At 37.2% G+C, this 21479-nt stretch overlaps 1 protein-coding gene across 1 annotated transcript in view; it reads left to right on the plus strand.

Annotated features, from left to right (window-relative positions):
• Positions 1-21479, plus strand: part of LOC127836819 (transient receptor potential cation channel subfamily M member 8-like) — a 209662-nt gene that overhangs the window by 53971 nt on the left and 134212 nt on the right. Inside the window, exons 6-7 of the mRNA XM_052363421.1 lie at positions 5823-6015; positions 12643-12766. Of these exons, the coding sequence (XP_052219381.1) occupies positions 5823-6015; positions 12643-12766 (317 nt within the window). The remainder of the gene's footprint in view (positions 1-5822; positions 6016-12642; positions 12767-21479) is intronic.

Below are 21479 nucleotides of genomic sequence, written 5' to 3' on the forward strand. Positions count from 1 at the left end.
TATCGACTTATTTAAAAATCTCACAATGAATGACATAGTTATGACCCGGACAAGCTCATTTATGGCCATTTTATACCTTTAAACTCAAAGTGTGACCTTGACCTTGGAGATAATTCTTTCGCGCGACACACCATCCAATGATGGTGAACAAAATTACCAAATGATTTTAAAATCTCACAATGAACGACATACACTTTTTTTCCTTCTGAAATCCTGGTTTAAAACCGTTTTTACAACTGCAGACCAGATGTACAACTTTGGTATGGCAAGACAAACCTTTACGTTTTAAAGAGGTTTAGTAAGCATGGGCACCGACATGCTAACGCGCGTTCATCTCATGTTTTATCCACGTTTTTTGAGTTTTAAATAAATACAAGTGGGTCCGCGATTGATGAATTTCGCGTATACGCGTATCTTGTTTAAGACGCTCGACGATCGTAATACCTAAGTGTGTTATCCGTATGATTTGCATACATTCCTACGATTGTCCCAAATATGACGCACGGTTGACGCAGTGCATTAACACGTTTGTCTAAACTGTCTGTGTTAACCCAAAGAAATATGAGTATATTTTGTGACGGAAATTGCGTCTTTAAAGAAGTTTTTTTTTATAGTTGCAATGTTCAAGAATATCACATTGTCTTATAAAATACCGAGCTTTTTTAAATTTCAACAGTTTCCATGGGTTGATATTTTTAGTAAAATTCACAATTAAATGATCTACCTTTACTGAAAATAACAATTTTTGACTTCTTCGTGTTAACAGTTAGTTTCCACATGTCACAATATTGTGAATTCACATTAAAATAATCTTGAAGATCATTTGCTGATTCTGCTACGATAACAGTGTCGTTAGTGTACAGCAACACAAATAAATTGATAAATGTAAACATATCGTTGTCGGGTGAATGAGTATGAAATTTTAATCCATCGACATATATTTTATTTTCAAAATGTGAATGTAGGTTATTCAAAACAAATAATGTAAATTTGATGGGGAATACATTTTTTCCTTTTTTACTCCCTCTGAACACGAAAAATAGTTCGATCTTTAGCCATTACTCATGAAACGTGGTTTTGAGGTTGTTTACATATTTTCATAATATTTAAGAGGTTTTCACTTATACTGTACTGGCCTAACTTATACCACAATAATGATCTATCTCATCAAAGGCGGCCTATAAATCAATAAATGCACACAATATTGTTTTCTTTTTAGTTCTGAGAATATAAATAAGCGCGTATAAGACCAACATAATGTCAGTTGTACAGATTTTTACGGAAACCCGTTTGGTGTTTGCCACTTATGTTGTATTGCATTATAAATTGTTCTAAACGTGTGTTTAAAACTGATTTGAATAATATAATTACAAAGCTCAATACAGTAATTGGTCTATAGTTAAAAGGATCTTTTTCGGAACCTTTATTTTTATAAATTTGGTTGATTTACCTTATTGTCCAATTACTAGGTACAATAGTTGAACTAAATACTTAGTTAAATAGTTTAACAAATTCATATTTCGTTACTGGAACGGATGTTTAAATGTGTTCATTTAGAATATTATCGATGTAGCATGCTTTGTTATTTAAAAAATACAATGTTCGATTTCTTCTCTTGTTATCTCGGCATTTAGTGAATAGTTATAATAAACGGTAGTTGGCTGTGATTTAGCGTTCATGAAATCAAAGACCATGTCGTCGCCATTTACAGTTTTAAAATGCTGTTCCAGCAAGAAATATTTGATTCAACCGTCTTGCGTTTTTTATTGCCTGAAATATTTCGCCAGAAGCTATGGGATTTGTATTTACAATGATTTAATTTTTCGAGCATTTTTCTTCTTAAATGTGTTATAACCTTGTTGTCTTGTATATTTTACTACTGCTATGCAGATTTAGGCGATGCGCTTCAGATTTATTTGTCTTGTATAAATATTTGGCAAAGTGGAACTCTTTTCCGGTATTCTTCACAGTTTCGGTCGTACCATTTGGGTTCGTTGCTATACTTTATTTATATTGTTTTTTGTGCCAAAACTGCTTTTACAATTGTGTTGATATTAAGAATCACTTTTTTACGAATATTTGGCCATTAATTGAACGATTATCATGATTTTAAAAGCTTCTAGATTTCAGATTATGTCATCAAGATTTAATGTGTTAATATTTTCAAACCATAACAGTTATCACAATCCCATTATCTCATATGTTCATTATAATGATGCTGATGATGCTTCTGCTGCTGCCGCTGCTGCCGCTGCTGCTGATGAGGATAAGGAAACTCGAGCAGCATAATAACGGGGCTGTGCAAATCTGAAACTAATGGACACAAATCTATCACTAAAAATTTATTAGATAAGCTTGTAGCCAAAACCATTTTCCGTTTATCTATGTTATTTCGAGTAAAAATCATAGATGATTCTAAAAATAGTTATTCATCACATATTAAAGCGTTGTAAATGTCATCTAAGTGTAATTCACAAAAACATATCGAGATAAATTTTAACATAATCTGCTAGCTGATTAGTTCGACTGTACCATTTACCAAACATGCATATATTTCTGTATCAATCTCTATAATTATCAATATTCAACTAGATATCGGAAAACCATCGTTAACATGTGCATAGTTTTCAGGCGGTACATATACAACATAACACAGTAGGGCTGCAACGGGTACCCGAAATATCCGATGATATCGGATCCAACTTCAGATTCGCGGATTCGGATCCACCCCTGGAAATTTCGGTTCCGAATATTTATTTTCATAGTTGTATGTAACCTTGAGCTGTTTTCACGAGTATTTTTTTATACAGACTGGTTCTGTTTGAAAGATAAAATATACGTATAATAGTCGATATTTATTGACGTGTGACAGTCAAATAGCAGATCATTTGAGATCCTTCGGCTTTTATTGTATAAGATTGCCTTTGGACATTCCGTAATGAGAGCCGAAAGCAAAACTAATTCGAAATCATGGAAGATTTACACATTACAAATGCAATTCCTAATGGCAATAAGTAAGTTTTCAATCCTTATTGTCTTTCTGAGTTGTATTAAAAACAACGGTAGTAGATTCAGTGTGGCTGGAATGTTATTTAGGTAAATTTTGCATTTCCTGCATCATGTATCTTGTAATGCAAGGAACCTCAGTGCCCAGTGAGAGAATCTTCACCACAGCAGGAGACCTCGTCAGTGCTCATAGGGCTTGTCTGGACCCGGACAATGTTCATATGTATTTTTTGTGTGAAAACAAACATCAAACATCAAACTACATTTACAGTGAAAAGTGTATGTTAACGAGCAAACTATTAAGTGAATTAAGTTAAGGTTTGGTTTAATTTTGACAATGCTACAATGTTAAACGAGAAATTTGCTAATATTTTTGTTAATAAATGTTTAATGTTTTTCAGTCAAATTATATTGATTTCTTTAATTTAGACAGAAAATTCTAATTTTCTTTTATCTGAGGGATCCGGATCTGAAAAACGGTAAGAAACCATATTTGTATTCGGATTCGGATCCGAACTAATTTTTTGGTTTCGTTGAAGCCCTATAACACAGTATGTCCACAGTTTTAGATAACTGTTTAGAGATTCAAAATCTCAATTCAAAACTTACAGCTTTACTTAATGACGGGGAGATGTTTACAAATGTTATGTTTACGGCGAGACAAAATCCACCTCATTAACATACAGATAATTATATTCTGTTTTAAAAGTGCAATTTAAACTCATTTATTTCAAAATCATCATTATCGTCAGTGTTGTTTCCTCAAAACCAATAACATCAAAATTGCATAGAAATTAATTTAACTCTGGACAAAAATGGTTTGATCTCAATCCGCAAACATTTAACGAGAGAAATTTTAATCCTCTCACACAACGACTATCTGTTATGTGTTCAACGCTGTATAAAGAAGATTGGTTCTTTTCCTGTGCGTCCTAATGCGCGGTTGAGTTAAGCTTGGAACATCGCGTTTCAATTGGCTCGAGTTGCTTTAGGATCTCGGGCTGTTGTGCAGGGGCGCTGGAAGACAATGAATCACAATTATATTGCTCCCGAGACCTTTTAACTTATATTGCGTCCAGAGGAGATCGGGGCGAACGTTCAATCAGTGGTCTGCGCCTTCGCGGCGTTTCTACTTTGTCATTGTTCAGAATTTCAAATCTGGTTTTATTGCAAAAATCAACAGTCACCTTCGATTGTTGGTTCCATGACGGAGATAATATTGGCTGAGGCTAGATTGTAAATATGGCTTTTCGTGAGCTGTTCGCGATCTTGGCTTTGGTGCTTCAAGCACTTAGTGGCACTTAAGCGTATGTAAAGGATCATTTTTGTACTATTTCATGATTGGCAGTAATCGTCGTCGGCATTCCTGGTGGAAACTGTTCATTTATGTTACAGATTGACTTCTTTTGAGGTAAAGCCACCATTTATCCTAAATACACGTGCGAAGGTTATTTTATTGATGTTTATGTCATCATTCTTGTTAAAACATGTATCGAGTTCTATTTGTTCTGTAAGAAATCGTCGCAAAATGGTTTCACAATAGTCGTGTACCTCGGTATTACTCGCTGTGATTTCTGGTACTCCAACGAAAATAAGATTGTCCATCATGCAACGCCACCGTGGGTCAGTTAATTTATCTTGAATAGATCATTGTGTTTACATTTTCGAATGTTGATATTTGCTTCTCGAGTTTATTAGCTTTAATTTTGAGTTCCGACAGTGTTTTTGATTTATGTATTTTGTGCGAATGAAAATCGTCCGTAATATCACTTGCGACATATTTGTTATGCACGGGCGCCGCATTAACTTAAGAGTTGTTGGTAATGTCAGATGAGTCCGAACCGTTAAATCTTCGATCAAGGAAAAATCAAAGTAGAGCCTTACGTATGATACACGTTTTCGATAAATTCGACAATTGCCCCCCCCCCCATGTGTTAGCATAAGGGTGAGACCATCCGTACAATTAAGTACATGAACATTACCCGTGCTTTCCAGAAATTGATGTAAATCAGGCTTTAAACATTGTTTAAACTTTTCTTAATTGTGTTATAATACTTATTACAAAATCCGAATATATGTATGGTTTTAAGATATATTTCATTTACTATAAGTTAAAATCCCTTGCAGTTAATAAAAAACGAACAGCAACACTACTATAAATAAAAAATAATAAAAAATATGTTTTATTATTTGTACTTTTTAACTGCCACTTTGAATATAAAATAGTTGCATTACGTTGTTCTTTTCCTTTGCATATGTCATAATATATATATATATAAGTTTGCTTTAATGAGGACAATCAGTGAACTGTAACCGTGTATCGTAAAGTTTATACCATTTCAAAACGACTTCTTCATAATTCAAATGATGCCGAAATGATATTGCACGTTGCCGTGCCGATAGTTGGTGAATTTGCGTTACTCTTTTCAGTATAAGTATATTATTCTACATAACGTTTTATTGAATTGTATTACGGCGTTGTTTGTTTATTTAATACGAAATGGACGCTATAAATTGAAATCATCAACTTTGCACCAATAAATACAATAATACAAGCGAAGCGCCATTTACGTATTTTTTAAATAAATACAAAATATTTTATCGTAGACGCTAGCTTTTAAGCTGTATTTGTAAGTATTGCTTTCGTTGTGAAATTTAAAGAAGTTTGGGTTATAGTAGAAGTTGTTGATGACTATGCTGAGTATATCGTTGTTGTTATTTTATATTTATTTTCACTTTCATTGTGATAGTGTCATTGTGACCATTGCTTTATTGTCATAAATAATTTTAATCGTTCTATGAACTTTCTTATTGAGGTGGACGTTGAGCCCAACTGCATTGACCGAAGTGAATGATCAAAGTGACGGTAACACCACGACTAGCGCTTTAACCGGGAATGTTCATCGCAATTCATGTTCTCGTCACTTTGTTGTTGGCGACTTAGTGCAGATCAGAAATAATCAGATGTCAGACGTCAAGTCTCAAAGGTCGAAAGACTTTTTAGAGGCGGTGAGTTAACATTGAAAACAGAAACACTTCTCAACGACATTCATTAACGAAAAACAGATATATAGATATAATTAATGCACACAAGAGCAAGTGTTTTGAAAAATAGACATGATTCGCAGAAATTATGTTCTTATGTTTGAGGGCAATAGCATTGGAACGACAATTCGTTTGTTAATGCAGCAATAACCAACACAATGCCGTAAATCGCAAGTTTATATAACTTGTCTATATAATATGAAAACTGTTTTAATCTATACTTGGCCTTTTTTGTTGCGATGAAAAGATGAACAAACGCGTTACCGTTATGGCTCGAACGGGTCAAACAAATTCTTCTGGTCGGAGAGTCGGGTTAAAAATGATTTAAAAAAACGTAGAATTTCAAGTCAGGTCGGGTCAGGATCTAAATACGTTTATAACGCGTGTCCTTTAGCGCATAAATATGTCAGAAATATAATCAGTTAATTTACTAGAAGAAGAAGTAGTTTAATTAATCAAATAATGACAAGTACTGAAGCATGCTACTATTTATGACGTATACACCATATTGTTGAACATATTATGTAGTATTGTACCGCACTAACGTTATTCTTTTAACACCATTTACGGGGTAGAACAATAACAAACAAAAACAAACTACAAGTTATAAACCTAACATAAAGTTTTTCTTACTTTAACCGGAAGGCAAGGGAATACCTTTTTAGCTTTAAATGCCGTTTCAAGTTTGAAGCCGATATAGATTTTACAGCAAAGTTTCGCTTCAGAAATCGCCATTCAGTTGTAAACAAATATTTTTCATCCAATTTTCTGAATACCATACATCGACTTACATGCGTTTGTTACGTGTTTTCTATTAATTCGGAATGAACAAAATGCTTAAAATGATATAAAAGATACTTTGACTGCACTTTCTTTTGATATATCTACACATTTAGAACAAATAAACCCATATCTGTCCTTATGTTGATTAACGGTATGTCCCTGTAGCGTTGAACACAAGCATTTTCCCGGATTTGCGGGTATTTTTTCGACCCGCGTATTCGATTCAGTTTTCGGGACCCGTTTAAACCATAATTCGAAGTGAAACTTGTCATTTTTGTCACATATTTAAATAATGAAAGAACTCGGTACATAAGTAACCGAAATAACACTAATCACTAAGACTCATACTAAAACTACGTGTTCGCTAATGAGTAAAAAATATTAGAGATTGATAAAATTAGTAAGTGTTACAGACGCAAAACGATTGACTAATTTGGAGTGTTTCTGTTGTTTTCTTTTTATGTATTACAATGAATGGATTTTCTTATATAAAGAAAAAAAAATGGTTCATCGAGTCAGCGAGGGTGGCCGAGTACTAAAAGGGGCCTTTTCACGTTTTGGTAAATTGACAAAATTGAAAAATGTTGTTTCATATTCGCAAATTTTCGTTTAAATGACAAACATCAAAACATTCCAAAATCTGTAAACAAGCCCCTTTAATGCGAGAGCTTTTAAATCCTATGGTCAGTGGTTCGAGATCGGTTGAGGATAAACACATTTTCTTTCTAGCATTCTTTTCTTTTTTTATAAGGGAGCATTTAAGTCCCGATGTTTCCATTCATAAATTGAAATAACTAAATGGCGATCTTCTAAAAATACCAAAATATCTTTTTTTGATGGTCCCTCCTATGCCTAATCTACCTACTGCCCCTGACCAGTCATGGTAGGCGTATGGTCCAACCTTGCATTCTAATCACCAAGGACGATGAGGATGTCTTTCATTTACACATTTACTTTGATTCGCTCTGACTCTTTATAACACTTTCTTTTCGATCCCCTTGTTTCATAGTGTTTCAATGCGTTTATCCTCAAAACGGGCTCGAACCACTGACCATAGGATTTAAAAGCTATCGCATTAAATGGGCGTTTTCACAGATTTTGGAATGTTTTGAAGTTTGTCATGTAATGCTTTATATTGGTAAATGTTAACGTTGGATCTAAAAAGCTCCAGTAAAAAAGCAAGAATACAATTTAAAAAAAGAAAAAAAAGTAACCCTCAGCACGACTTGAACCACTGACCCCTGGAGTCCAGAAGTTAAACGTCTACGCATTAGACCACTTTGCCATCCTTCTGTATACAATAAAAGGTGTATTTTATACTTCACATGAGCGATTTTCGTAGTTTCAAAAAAAATAACGACAACAACTGAACTATCCAAATTATTAAATCGTTTCGCGTTGCAGCGCTTTATAATTTTCAGGTTTTTAAATCGTCAAAAGGTGCATATAAATGCTATTTTAGAGCATGGTAAAGGTTCAGTATAACGGTTTATCGTAAATATCATAACTAAATCGAAAATTTGCGAATTTGAAACAACATTTTTCAATTTTGTCAATTTACCAAAACGTGAAAAGGCCCCTTTTAGTACTCGGCCACCCTCGCTGACTCGATGAACCATGTTTTTTTCTTTATATAAGAAAATCCACTCACTGTAACACATACAAAGAAAACAACAGAAACACTCCAAATTAGTCAATAGTTTTGCGTTTGTAACACATACTAATTTAATACATCTCTTATAATTTTTGCTCATTAGCGAACACGTAGTTTTAGTATGGGTCTTAGTGATTAGTGTTATTTCAGTCACTAATGTACCGTATTCCTTTATTATCTAAATCTGTGATTAAAATGGAAACGTTTCACTTCCAATTATGGCTTAAACGGGTCCCGAAAACCGAATCGAATACGCGGGTCGAAAAATTACCCGCAAATCCAGGACAATGCTTTTGTTTAACGCTACAGGGACATATCGCTAATTAAAATAAGGACAGATATGGGTTTATTTGTTCTAAAAGTGCAGTCAAAATGTCTTTTAAATCTTTTTTAGCATTTTGTTCCCTTCAAATTAATAGAATACACGCAACACACGCATGTAGGTCGATGTATGGTATTCAAAAAATGGAATAATTTTTTTTTTACAACTATATGTCTAATTTCTGAAGCGAAACTTTGCTGTAAAATCTATATCGGCTTCAAACTGTAAACGGCATTTACAGCGAAAACAGGTATTCCCTTGCCTTCCCGGTAAAGTAAGAAAAGCTTTATGTTAGGTTTATAACTTGTAGTTTGTCTGTGTTTGTTATTGTTCTACCCAGTAAATGATATTAAAAGAATAACCTTAGTGCGGTACAATACTAAATATGTTCAACAATATGGTATATACGTCATAAATAGTAGCATGCTTCAGTACTTATCATTATTTGATTAATAATACTACTTTTTCTAGTAAAATAACTGATTATATCTTTGACATTTTTATGCGCTAAAGAACACGCCTCATAAAATGCAGTTTGAAATACCTTTAACATCTCTCTCTGTCGTCATCCCCCACCCCCTCCCCATCCCATCCTCCTCCCCCCTCTATCTCTCTCTCTCCCTCTCTCCTCCTCCTCTCTCTCTCTCTCTCTCCTCTCTCCTCTCTCTCCTCTCTCTCTCTCTCTCTCTCTCTTTCTCTCTCTCTCTCTCTCTCTCTCTCTCTCTTTATATATATATGAAGGACACGCGTTATAAAATGCAGTTTGAAATATCTTTGACATCTCTCTCTCTCGACATCCCCAACACAAAAACTCAGAAGAAAACCAAAAAGAGAGCGCCGAGCGAAGAAAAAAAAAACCCGAGAGGAGACGCGCGAGCGAGAGAGAGAGAGGGAGCTTCTCGCTCGCGCTCTCTATCGCGATCTCTCTCTCTAGCTCTCTCTTTCTCTCTCCTCTCTCTAACTTTATTATATATGAAGGACACGCGGTTAAAAGCAGTGTATGAAATAAATGAAGGACATCTCTCTCGAGAAAATCTCTGAAATCTCACAATCTCTCTCTGCGTCATCAAGACTAAAAGAGAAGGCCAAAAAAAAAAAGAGCTCTCGAGAGAGAGCGAGACAAAAGCTGAGAGAGATCTCTCGCTTCTCTCTCTCTCTCTCTCGCTCTCTTCTCCTCTCTCTCTCTCTCTATCTCTCTCTCCTCTCTCATATCTCTCTCTCTCTCTCTCTCTCTCTGCAGTTTTGAATATCTTTGACATCTCTCTCTCTTCGTCATACCCCTCCCCATCTAATCCTCCCCCCCTTCTCTCTCCCTCTCTCTCTCCTCTCTCATTCCCTCTCTCTCTTTGTATATATATATATATATATATATATATATATATATATATATATATATATATATATATATATAATATAATATTCACCATATATAGCCAGTTACGGGGGTGTCTGATTTAGAAATAGGTCATGGGGTTCCCACTTTCAATACATGTATCTCCATACCCGTTTTTATCCGATATTAACACGAATTAAGGTATATAGGGGTACCTAATATAGTATTATATTTAAATACGTCATTTATTTAACGTCTTATACAAGGAAATATATAGCAACATTAATTGCGAGGTATACACAATTTCAATTTTAGACGTGATTGTGGTTTTCGATATAAGACCTTATTGTGACATTTGATTGCATTACCTCCCCTACACACCCTCATAGTAATTAAAGGTGCCTAGAACGCGGGGTTGTTTACAGACCCCGTTTTTAATATTGACCCCTTAAGTATAGTCTGAAAACTACCGAGAACGCGTAACTGGCACTATGTATTAGTATATATATATATATATATATATATATATATATATATATATATATGCATTTTTTGCCCTATGATAATTTTCCTGTCACAATACAACTAGATTATTATTTTTACAATTGATATAAAACATCATTGATTTTGGTTAACATTTATAGAAAACTCAAATAGTATTATGCATAACAAAGTGATAAAGAATTTGTGTTTTTGTTATTATCTCGTTTGAGCATTACGTTATTTTTTATTGAAGGGAATCTTACAAAAGCTCAAATTTTGAAAAGAACCAATGAGAGGAAGAGCAAAGAACACATTTTATTTTATTATGAACCCCGAAATATTTCTGGGAGCATATAGTTCGTAGTTCCTTTCTTCCTTACTTCCTTACTGCTTTCAGTCACACTTTTGTTAACGTTTCTCACAGCACCTTCAATACTTTACCGATCTCGTTCATATTTGGCATGTAGGTACCTTGCATGGACCTCAACCTTTTGATGAGGTTTGAGGTCACTGGGGTCAAGGTCAAGGTCACCGAGGCTAATAATATACTTTTTCCGTCACACTTTTGTTACCGTTTCTCATAGCACCTTCAATACTTTACCGATCTCTTTCATATTTGACATGTAGGTACCTTGCATAGACCTCTACCTTTTGATGAGGTTTGAGGTCACTGGGGTAAAGGTCACCGAGGCTAATACTAGATTTGTATGTCACACTTTTGTTACAGTTTCTCATAGCACCTTCAATATTTTACCGATCTCATTCATATTTGGCATGTAGTTACCTTGCATGGACCTCTACCTTTTGATGAGGTTTGAGGTCACTGGGGTCAAGGTCACCGATGCTAATAATAGATTTTTCCGTCACACTTTTGTTACAATTTCTCATAGCACCTTCAATACTTTACCGATCTCTTCCTATTTGGCATGTAGGTACCTTGCATGGACCTCTACGTTTTGATGAGGTTTGAGGTCACTGGGGTCAAGGTCAAGGTCACCGAGGCTAATAATAGATTTTTCCGTCACACTTTTGTTACAGTTTCTCATAGCACCTTCAATTCTTTACCGATCTCTTTCATATTTGGCATGTAGGTACCTTGCCTAGACCTCTACCTTTTGATGAGGTTTGAGGTCACTGGGGTCAAGGTCACCGAGGCCAATAATAGATTCACATTTGTAACCGTATCTCATAGCAGCTTCAATTTTTTACCGATCTCTTTCATATTTGCCACGTAGGTACCTTGCATGGACCTCTACCATTTGATGAAGTTTGAGGTCACTGGGGTCAAGGTCAAGGTCACCAAGGCTAATAATAGATTTTTAAGGTGGTTATTAACACATAGATTGACAAATCGCATCATCGGGGAGTTTTAACGAATATCAGGATTATTATTATTATAAATGTCAGTGTTTCAATCAAAAAGACAACGTGTCTGTTTTGACCTATTATGACTAATTAATATCGCATCTTTGGGTAAACCAACATTTCGGGGACTTTGTAACATTTTTAGAACATTTGAAGAACTTCCGGTCTCCATCATAAAAAGATGATTTCATGTTCGAACAAAATGTAATACCATATTAAATTACATGTTTTTACACATTTATTCCACTAGTTAATGGAGATAATCAAGTTAAGCGTAAAGCTGTGCTTGTTTGTCGAGCAAGATGATCGATCATACGAAATGCACATCTGTTTGATTACTGATTTTCTAAAATTATTATCTCGAATAACCAATATTTGCGTTTCTAATCTTGCGAATTGTTTTACTGGAAATGTTAGTACACGTACAATATAGCAGTTTACGATCTCTGTGTAAGTCCATTATTATAAAGATTAATGTACGTGTTATAATACATTAGAGAATAAAAGAGCTAATTCGTTGATTTTATCTTCCCGATGATACATTTATACAATAATGAAAACAATTATTTTAAATGACATAAATTATCGTTAAATGTCTATACAACTAAGACGTTAGGTCAACTATACTCATACGGCGATGTTCTTTTGCAGACCATTGGTAAAATTGGTTCCATAGTGCAGGTGAACGAGGATAATAATGACCTGTCGATCCAAGTGAGTGGTGAAAAATATTCGTGTTGGTACAAGCCGGAAGCTGTCGCGTTGATGACGGGAGGTATTAACAACCTATTGTAGAACGTTATTTAAATACAATAATAATTTAAACAGAACAAGAATTTGGGTAGCATTTCAGATCATTGTTTTTCATCACAAAGCAAGGTGTTGAGTGCTTGTGTTTTAACTATCAATATTATTATTCATTTCAAATTTCTGCTTCATAATTTTTAACGTCTACATGTACTGCCGTATAACTTCAGATGAGTGCACACTATCGCCACGCTTTGTACTAAACATGAACGCTTTTTAAATCTTAAGCGGTAGTGTTTTATTTTAAGATTTACTCGTACCTTTCAAATATGTTTACTTTTAAAGTTATCGTCTGCTTAATTCATTTTCGCGGAGAACGACGATGCTTACTTTCTGAATGTAATCACATGTACTGTAATATTTAACGTACACATAAGTGTTGAATTTCTTTTAATGTCATAAATACGTTACCTGCTATATATTAGCTACAACCTTTCCAAGGAGGGTTTATTCATCCGGAAAAACTTTCTGTAACCGGAAGCCATTACCTATATACCCAAATAAGACTAGTCGGAACATAGTGTAATGTAACCTAGGCTAAAAAGACACCCTGCAATCTTCTTTCCGGACACCGCAAGTAAGCAACGTCCATTTTGTTGACTATGAAATCGATTTAATTTTCGATTTGTTTATGGTGTAGTCGGGGGTTATTGTTTGGATAAGTTTTATAACTTGTCTAACAACTTGTTATCCTGGTTATTTCATATGTATTGTATTCAACTTCTGTTTATTTTATGCAAAAAAACAGAGTGTATTCAAGCTTGCACATGGCGTTCTCGTTTACAATAATAACCGGAGAATGTGCTAATAATGATTTAACTGTGCCGTATGAAAATCTGGTCATCAATAGATGACCAGTTATTTTTATTTTCTCTTGTCTTTCATATGTATTATATTTAACTTTTGTTTAATTTATGCAAAAGACAGAGTGTATTCAAGCCTGCACATGGCGTTCTCGTATATAATTACTGGAGAATGTTAATCATTTGCATTATGCGCATATATTTATTTTACTGTGCCGTATGACAATCTGGTCATCATCCGTTGACCAGTTATTTGTTTTACTCTTGTCTTTCATGTACCGGCTGCACGAAGGTCGTTGATAACAAAAATGGGACCTTCAAGAGCCGCAAGACGTAGAGTGGACCTTCGCCACCGTGCACCGTGCAAGACGTTGACCACGTGGCTTCGGCCATACATCGGTCGACGTCAGACCATATGGCTCCCGCTATTCTTCGGTCTTTGCACGGTACCGGGCAAGGCGTCGATCACGTGGCTTTTGCCATACTTTGGTTGACGTCAGACCATATGCATCCCGCCATACTACGGTCTTTGCCCGGTGACGTCGACCAAATGGCTTCGGCCATGCCTCGGTTGACGTCAGACAATATGGCTCCAGCCATACTTCGGTCTTTTACCGGTAACGTCACCGGTCATTTTATGACCGGTCCGGGCAGCGATCACCGGTCAATGACAGGTCCGGTCACCGGCCATTGACCGGTCCGGTCACCGGTGACCGGTCATTGACCGGTCCGGGCACCGGCCTCCGGTCACTGGTCAACGGTCATTAACCGGTCCGGCATCAGTCACCGGTCATTGACCGGTCCGGTCACTAGACACCGGTCACCGGTTATCGGGTTTTGCCGAAAGAAGGATCGGCAACGGAGAGAATAGAGATAACGACTTCGAATACCGTCGACGTAAATAAGAAAAGAAGAGAAAAGAGAATAGAGTAAGGAAAAGGAAAAAGGCAACATTTAAAGAAAGATAACAATGAAAAGGAGAAAGAGACACACAAGCGTACTGAAGGACCTGTTCCAGGGAAATTTTGCCCGGTGACTTCACCGTTCATTTTTGACTGGTGTGATATTCAGTCACCGGATACCGGGCAAGACGTCAACCACGAGGCCTTGGCCACACGTCGGTCGACGTCAGACCTTATGGTTCCCGCCATAGATCGATCTTTGCCGGATGACATTGACCACGTGGCTTCGGCCATACATCGGTTAACGTCAGACAATATGGCTCCTGCTATACTTCGGTCTTTCCCCGGTGACGTCACCGGTCATTATATGACCGTTCCGGTCACCGGTCATCGGTCAATGACCGGTCCGATTCCGGGCACCGGTCACCGGTCACCGGTCAAGAAAGGCACCGGGAAACGAAAGCGAGCAATACGGCAACGTGTTTTTAACTGTGCATGTTGTTGTTTACAGACGTTTATCGTCAGATGTCTGCGGCAATTCCTCCTCCTCTGAATTGTCGTCGCTGGAATCATCGTCTGCTTCAACGACACCTCTTCACTATTGATTCTGTCGTTAAGAAAGACGATCACGCCAACGCTCGGGGAGACACTACTCAAAGAGACTTCATTCCCAGCGTAGCCGAACGTTATCTCGGCATCGCAGGGATAAGGGACATCGCCGCTCTCGGACCCCTGGTCCCCTTGGCGGTCTCCCTCTTATTTCTTGACGGAATCTCTGGACTCGCTGCCACGTGTGTCGGTACCTTAAGTGTCCTCATAACATGCTTCAGGCAAGTCTACAGCCACTGGGCCTTTGTAGACGAACACTAGTTCGTTTAACTCTCCGGCTCCAGTGTCAGGGGTTCAACTCACCACTATGGCTATTTTTGAGCTCCACGGGTATCCTCTACATTTCCTAGTCGTATACCCCCAGCTGCCATGCCATCGAAAACTAATCCATTATGTATTCAGCAGTCTCCAAGACACTTTGTTCCTTTCAATACTGCTCCTTTGCCGGCAATCACCGGGCTACACAGTCAGTCCACTGACTTAATCTCTGGTCGGTCTTCCTCACCAGCTATTTCTATTCTGGTGCCGGAAAATGAACCATTTTTACTTGAAGCGTATGAAAAACCTCAATCTGGTATTCCTACTTCCATTTCTGCCGACTACATACAGACCACCGGTCTTGCAGATAGTTCGACTGAATATGAAAATGAACATGAAAATGAAAATGAATATAAAAATGAATATGAATATGAAAATGAATATTAATATGAATATGAAATTATAAAATGAGATAAAATCATGAAATTAAATGAAAGACCACGCCCTTCCCTGTCAGGCTCTGCGATCACCGTCACGGAACAGTTGGCCCGCAAATGTTATCTCGGCAGAATTGGCAAAATGTCTTGCGCCGACATTCGTTTTCCAATTGGCTCAACTACTTTGTCTGTTTTCCAGTCACTGGAATCCACCAATAAGCCGTCTCCATCGCAATGGAAAGCCCCTAGGACCTGACTGAGCCTAACCGCTGCAAAACGGCAAAAATTACAAGTCTCCGGCAACCAATCCTACTACTGGTTTGGAACTTTACAAGCTGTCGGATCTAGATACTGACATAAGCATTCTTTCGCTAACTATGCCAGTTTCGTCCACCTCCATCTCTATTCCCTACTCTATGTTAGAGAATTGGGATCTGAGAGAGCGACGATCCATAGGTCTGGCTAACCAACAAGACCTTATGGCGGCTACAGCCTTCGATATGGTCTGGGAGCTTTCAGAATCAGTTCCAAAAAAACTCCGTACCCTTTTGATTCACTTTTCTCGGAAGACGCATATATGTTTATTATATAATGCTGCGTCTTGAATGTCCGAGATGCTGAGGTTCCGGAGATACCTCTTCCTCTCTTCCTTGCCTTTATTTTCCTGTTGGAACCAGGCGTAAACTCGCTCAATACGGCTCCTTTCACAGCAGATTCCCTTTTGGGGAAATGATACAGTCGAGAATTACGGCTGACCGGGAAGACCCGATGTTTGCTTCTTTTAGAAGCGAGTAAAAACTCTAGCCTTCTCCGTGTTTTTTTTTAGCGTCCAGCTTCTAACCACCGGCAGCCCCGACAGCCAAGAAGGCTAAGAAACAACCTTTTCTCTAAGCAACCTTCTTCATTTCCACATCCGGCCTCTAACACGCCGTCTTCCTAAAACTGGCCGTCTTCTTATCACAAGTCGTCTGGTAAGGATTATTGGATATAGGGCTAACCCAAGCCGGATCAGAAGACTGTCAAGTCTTCGACTGGCAAGAACCCTATGGATTTCCCCCTTTCTACCGCCACCACTTCGCTTAGGACTCTTGGAATAACTGGCGGTAGAAATGGTTTAAGACCATTATTCTCCATGATTTTAAAGTATCCTATCATGGTTCAAGAACAGCGGCTACTGGAGATTGGTCATAGACTTTAAAGTGCTCAACACTTTTCTAGTCAACCTATTTTCAATTCTGGTCGGAGTGGAGAAATTTCGGCTTACCGCGACTTTTTCTTACCCGTCCTTGACTACGTTGCTCTGGCCACCTGTTAGTCTTTGACCAGTCCGGTCACCGGTCATTGTATGACCGGTCCGGCCACCGGTCACTCTGCTGGGACGTCTCTTCCTACGTCCTCTTCAGCACTTTCTCTTGTTGGAAATATATCCGTACAATCTGCTTACACAGATTCCCATCCTTCCGTCATTAGCCCATCATCTTCATTGGTGGCTTGACTAGGCGAACCTCTTGGCAGAAGTAACAATTTTTTCCACCGCAACCTTCCTTACATCTCTTACGGATGTGAGCAAGGAAGGTTGGTGCGCTCACCAGGAACCACTCAGCCTGATAATCTCATTAATGTGGTCTGCTCAGGAGTCACACCTGCACATCAACACTTTCGAAATAGAAGCAGTTTTCTAGCTGTTTCTAGACTTCCTCTGTACATCCAGTTTACGATCCAGCAGCGTGGGCGGAAGTTCGCTTTAGACCAACTGGACGCTTACACCTTTTTCTCACCTAATTCTAATTTCCCAATATTGGAGCAATGAGGGTGAGATTTTGCCAGATCCTCCTGTCGTCCTTTGGTGGCCCAGGAGATTCTGGTTCAGCAATCTTCTCAGTCGCCTGTGCGACTGTCCGAGGAAACTTCCTCACAGGTCAGATCTCATATCTCAGTGAGGCAGACCTTATACGGATCCAGACATGTTCCACTACACGCCTGGCCTTTATCCGACAGTCCCTACAGAAGAAACGTGTTTCTGACAGGGTTTTGTTATCTCCACCAAACTCCACTAGAACAGGCAACGATGCTCTCTGGAAGCTCTTCTCTGGTCAATGTATTTGAGGGCGATTGATCCCCTCATTCCCTAGACGCATAGCGGATTTTGTCATCTGTCTCTTTTATGATAAGAACTTTCTCTTAGCTCCATCCAAGGATACAGAGCTATGTTCTCGCATACCTTGGTTTTTCCTTAGTCATCACATTTATGTGTGGACCCAGCCATTTCGGAACTGTTCCGAGCAATGGAACTTAAACGCCATGTTCTCGTTCCCTAACCCCTATATGGGCTTTGGCTTGTGTTCTTTGGTCGCTTACTTAGGCTATGACCCATTCATCAGGCTTCTTTTCAGTTCCTAAACTGAAAGACCATTTTCCTTCTTACTTTAGCTTCTGCCAAACGGAGAAGTGAAATTCATGCGCTTTCTGTTGAAGAAGGCCATCTTTGATTTGATTCGATTGCTCCGTCACTTTGTTGGGTCAGACAGGATTCCTTGATAGATATCAACTCTTCCTATGGCTTCTAAACCCTTCAAGATCCCACGTCTTTCTAGAACTTGTGGACATGGAGATGAAAAAAGACTCTCTGCTCAGTCAGGACTTTCAAGTTGTACTTCAGCAGAGTTAAGTTCATTCGAGGTTGTCACAAGAGAAAGACTCGTCATTTCCTTTAATAAAAAAGGGGGGGGGGCATGTATCTGGGGTTGATATTTCTTGTTGGGTAAGCTAGACAAAGAAGGGCTTACTCTTTTTTTCTAACCTAGGGATTCATCCATTGTTTAAGAGCAAACCGCATGAATTACGATCTCTAACAACTTCGTGTGCGTAGTTTTATCACACCCAACAATCTGACGTGTTTCATGATGTGTTTCTGGAGGAATCCTACCACTTTAATCTTCGTTCTCTTGAGTGCCAACATGACAATTTGTATTTGTTGGGTTCCCTTGTGATTTCACAAACGGTAGTGTCTTCTACGACATAGACATACTTACTCTAAGCTGAGAAGTCTTAAGTCAATACCGTACTAACGAAAATTAGCTGATAACCCTGAATATGGGTTCTGCTATCATTAGCTGATAACCCTGGATATGGGTTCTGCTATCATTAGCTGATAACCCTTGATATGGGTTCTGCTGTTATGAGGATTGGGGAACTATACATGAACCTTCCAGTCGCAGCTGCACATTAAGATAATAGATAATAAGTAACGTAGTTATGACATTAAAACAATTTTTGTGAAGTTAATTAAATTCATTTTAATTATTAAATACTTACCTGCTATCAGTGCGTCCCATCTCCCACCCGCTCTTCGCGTAATAATATTATATTTATTGAAAGAAGATTGAATTGTAGGGTGTCGTTTTAGCCTGGTTACATTAAACTATGTTCCGACCTAGTCTAATTTGGGTATATAGGTGGTGGCTCCCGGCTCCAGAAAGTTTTTCCGGATGAATAAACCCAACTTGGAAAGGTTGTAGCTAATAGATAGCAGGTAAGTTTTTAATAATATAAATGATTTTTACTTAACAATTTTGTTTTAGGACTACAATTTGCAAAATTGTTTAAGTACGCGATTAAATAAAATAAGTATATCTTCATCATACGCTCTAAAAATTAATATAATAACATTTTTTTATTAATCAGTAACTATTGGGCGTTTATATAATCGGATGATTGGTTTGGCAAAGAATACTAGAAATAAACAGCTATTATATTGCCTGCAGATATGCTCAATTCGATTATAACGTACTGCTCATGATGAGCTTAAGTGTTTTGGCCATAAACGTCGTAGAATATCTGTTTGATATTAATAAGCGGATCAGTACTTAAAATTAAGTTGATGGAATAAACATATACTTTTTTTACCGACTGGTTTGCATTTAAAACTAAAAGAGCAGTTATGTTGCGCTTGAATGCGCGCGCAGCCAAGAGTTTCAATACTTTTTTATATAAAAGTACATTTACAATTCAAGTATATTTGAAACGTGGTTGCATTGTATTAAAGATAAGATGTAATAGTCAAATGTCGTATTTCTATCAAACCATTTGGTACATGCATATTCATGACTTAAAATGTTTACCGTCCGATCATAAAAAAGAAGCAAAAGACTTCTCGTAATACATCAAATGGTATTCATATTTATTTTTCTTTGTAAATTCGTTCCCTTTGTTTCTGAGCGGCTTTTCAACAAATACCAGCATTAATTCGATTTGTCTTTTAACACATCGGTTTAGTGGACAGGTAGTCAATCATCATTCAACAATAGTAAAATATTCAAAATAGCACAACTGGATATCTCTCCGGAAATCAAAGTGAATCAATCTGTTCAAAAGATAAATAACAATAGGATCTTCTCTGTACCAAATAGGTTTAAACAAATTACAGTAAAAACAAATATCTGTAAAACAAGGTAGTTGGCATATGTAATTATTATCATACAAACAACCGTTTCACTTATAGGCTTGATTAGATAAACACACCAAACTAAAACGCGTATGAGATACCACTGTATATGGGCGCTTGTTTTTTTTTAAGTATTTTACTAATTTGTATATATGTTTTTGACTTAACCATAAATCTACTTTTTTAATTTAAGTAAATATTTATTTCTTAAAAAATTAGTAAGCATTCTAGCCGTGATATTCAAAAATTTATCTGATTGAGTCATACAACTTAAACATTTCTGTTTGAAGAGTATGCAATTTAACAATTTCGTTTTGAATTGCGTATGGTATGCGAACAAGGGTCTAATGTCATTTGTGACCAGCATTCGCGCAGCCTGTTAAGGAGCTACCTTGTCCGCCATAAAGTCACGAAGAACGGACTGGTGTGGAGCTACGCTGGCCGCGTATGGTATAAGATCCAATTTTGCATGACGCTGTTCATATGTTAAAGTTTTATTTCGGATCAATTATATCGTGTCTTCGCTACTTCACTTCTCCAGTTTGAGCCTAGAGTGACCTCTAGAGAGCGAGAGTATGGCCATTCGCTTCTTATATGATTATCACTCTATGGCAATTCTATGAGTCGCTTATTGTAAATACAATTTCGTGTACAAATAAAAAAAACAGCAAAAAAACTAACAAACATATACTATTCAATGTATTCAATAATTTAGAATACATTATTGGTTTAACAAATTCAGAAAGAAAAAAAACACACTCTTAACCGCAAAGCACCAAACAAATGCATGACTCATCATGCTCCTTAGCTATTTTAAGAATTTAAACATTAACCTGACCCTTAATATTTTGCTAGAGGCATGATCGTTATTGGTCATGGGCTATTTATTCCTTGAATTACCATTTTCAAGCATCGGCATCGCCTTAATTAGGAGGTGAACGAAAAAAGGTATATAACTTCCTGTAATGAAACATGGGCCTCCGATGTTAGGCCTAGAACTTGTTTTAGTACAAACATTAAACAAAACTTAAAGATTTACCTATTTATCTTAAAAGAGATTGAACGCTTATATTTGGTGAAATATCTCTGAAATTAGCAAAAGCGATGTTAGTAGTAATTCAGTCGAGTCTACATGCGAAAATGTTACCTTCACCATAAAGGCCATTAAAGCGGGTATATACGATTTTTTATATGTGTTTAATTGTAATATATTGATAAAATATGTTAC

This window comes from Dreissena polymorpha, chromosome 7 (assembly GCF_020536995.1).
Source record: "Dreissena polymorpha isolate Duluth1 chromosome 7, UMN_Dpol_1.0, whole genome shotgun sequence".
NCBI lineage: Eukaryota > Metazoa > Mollusca > Bivalvia > Myida > Dreissenidae > Dreissena > Dreissena polymorpha.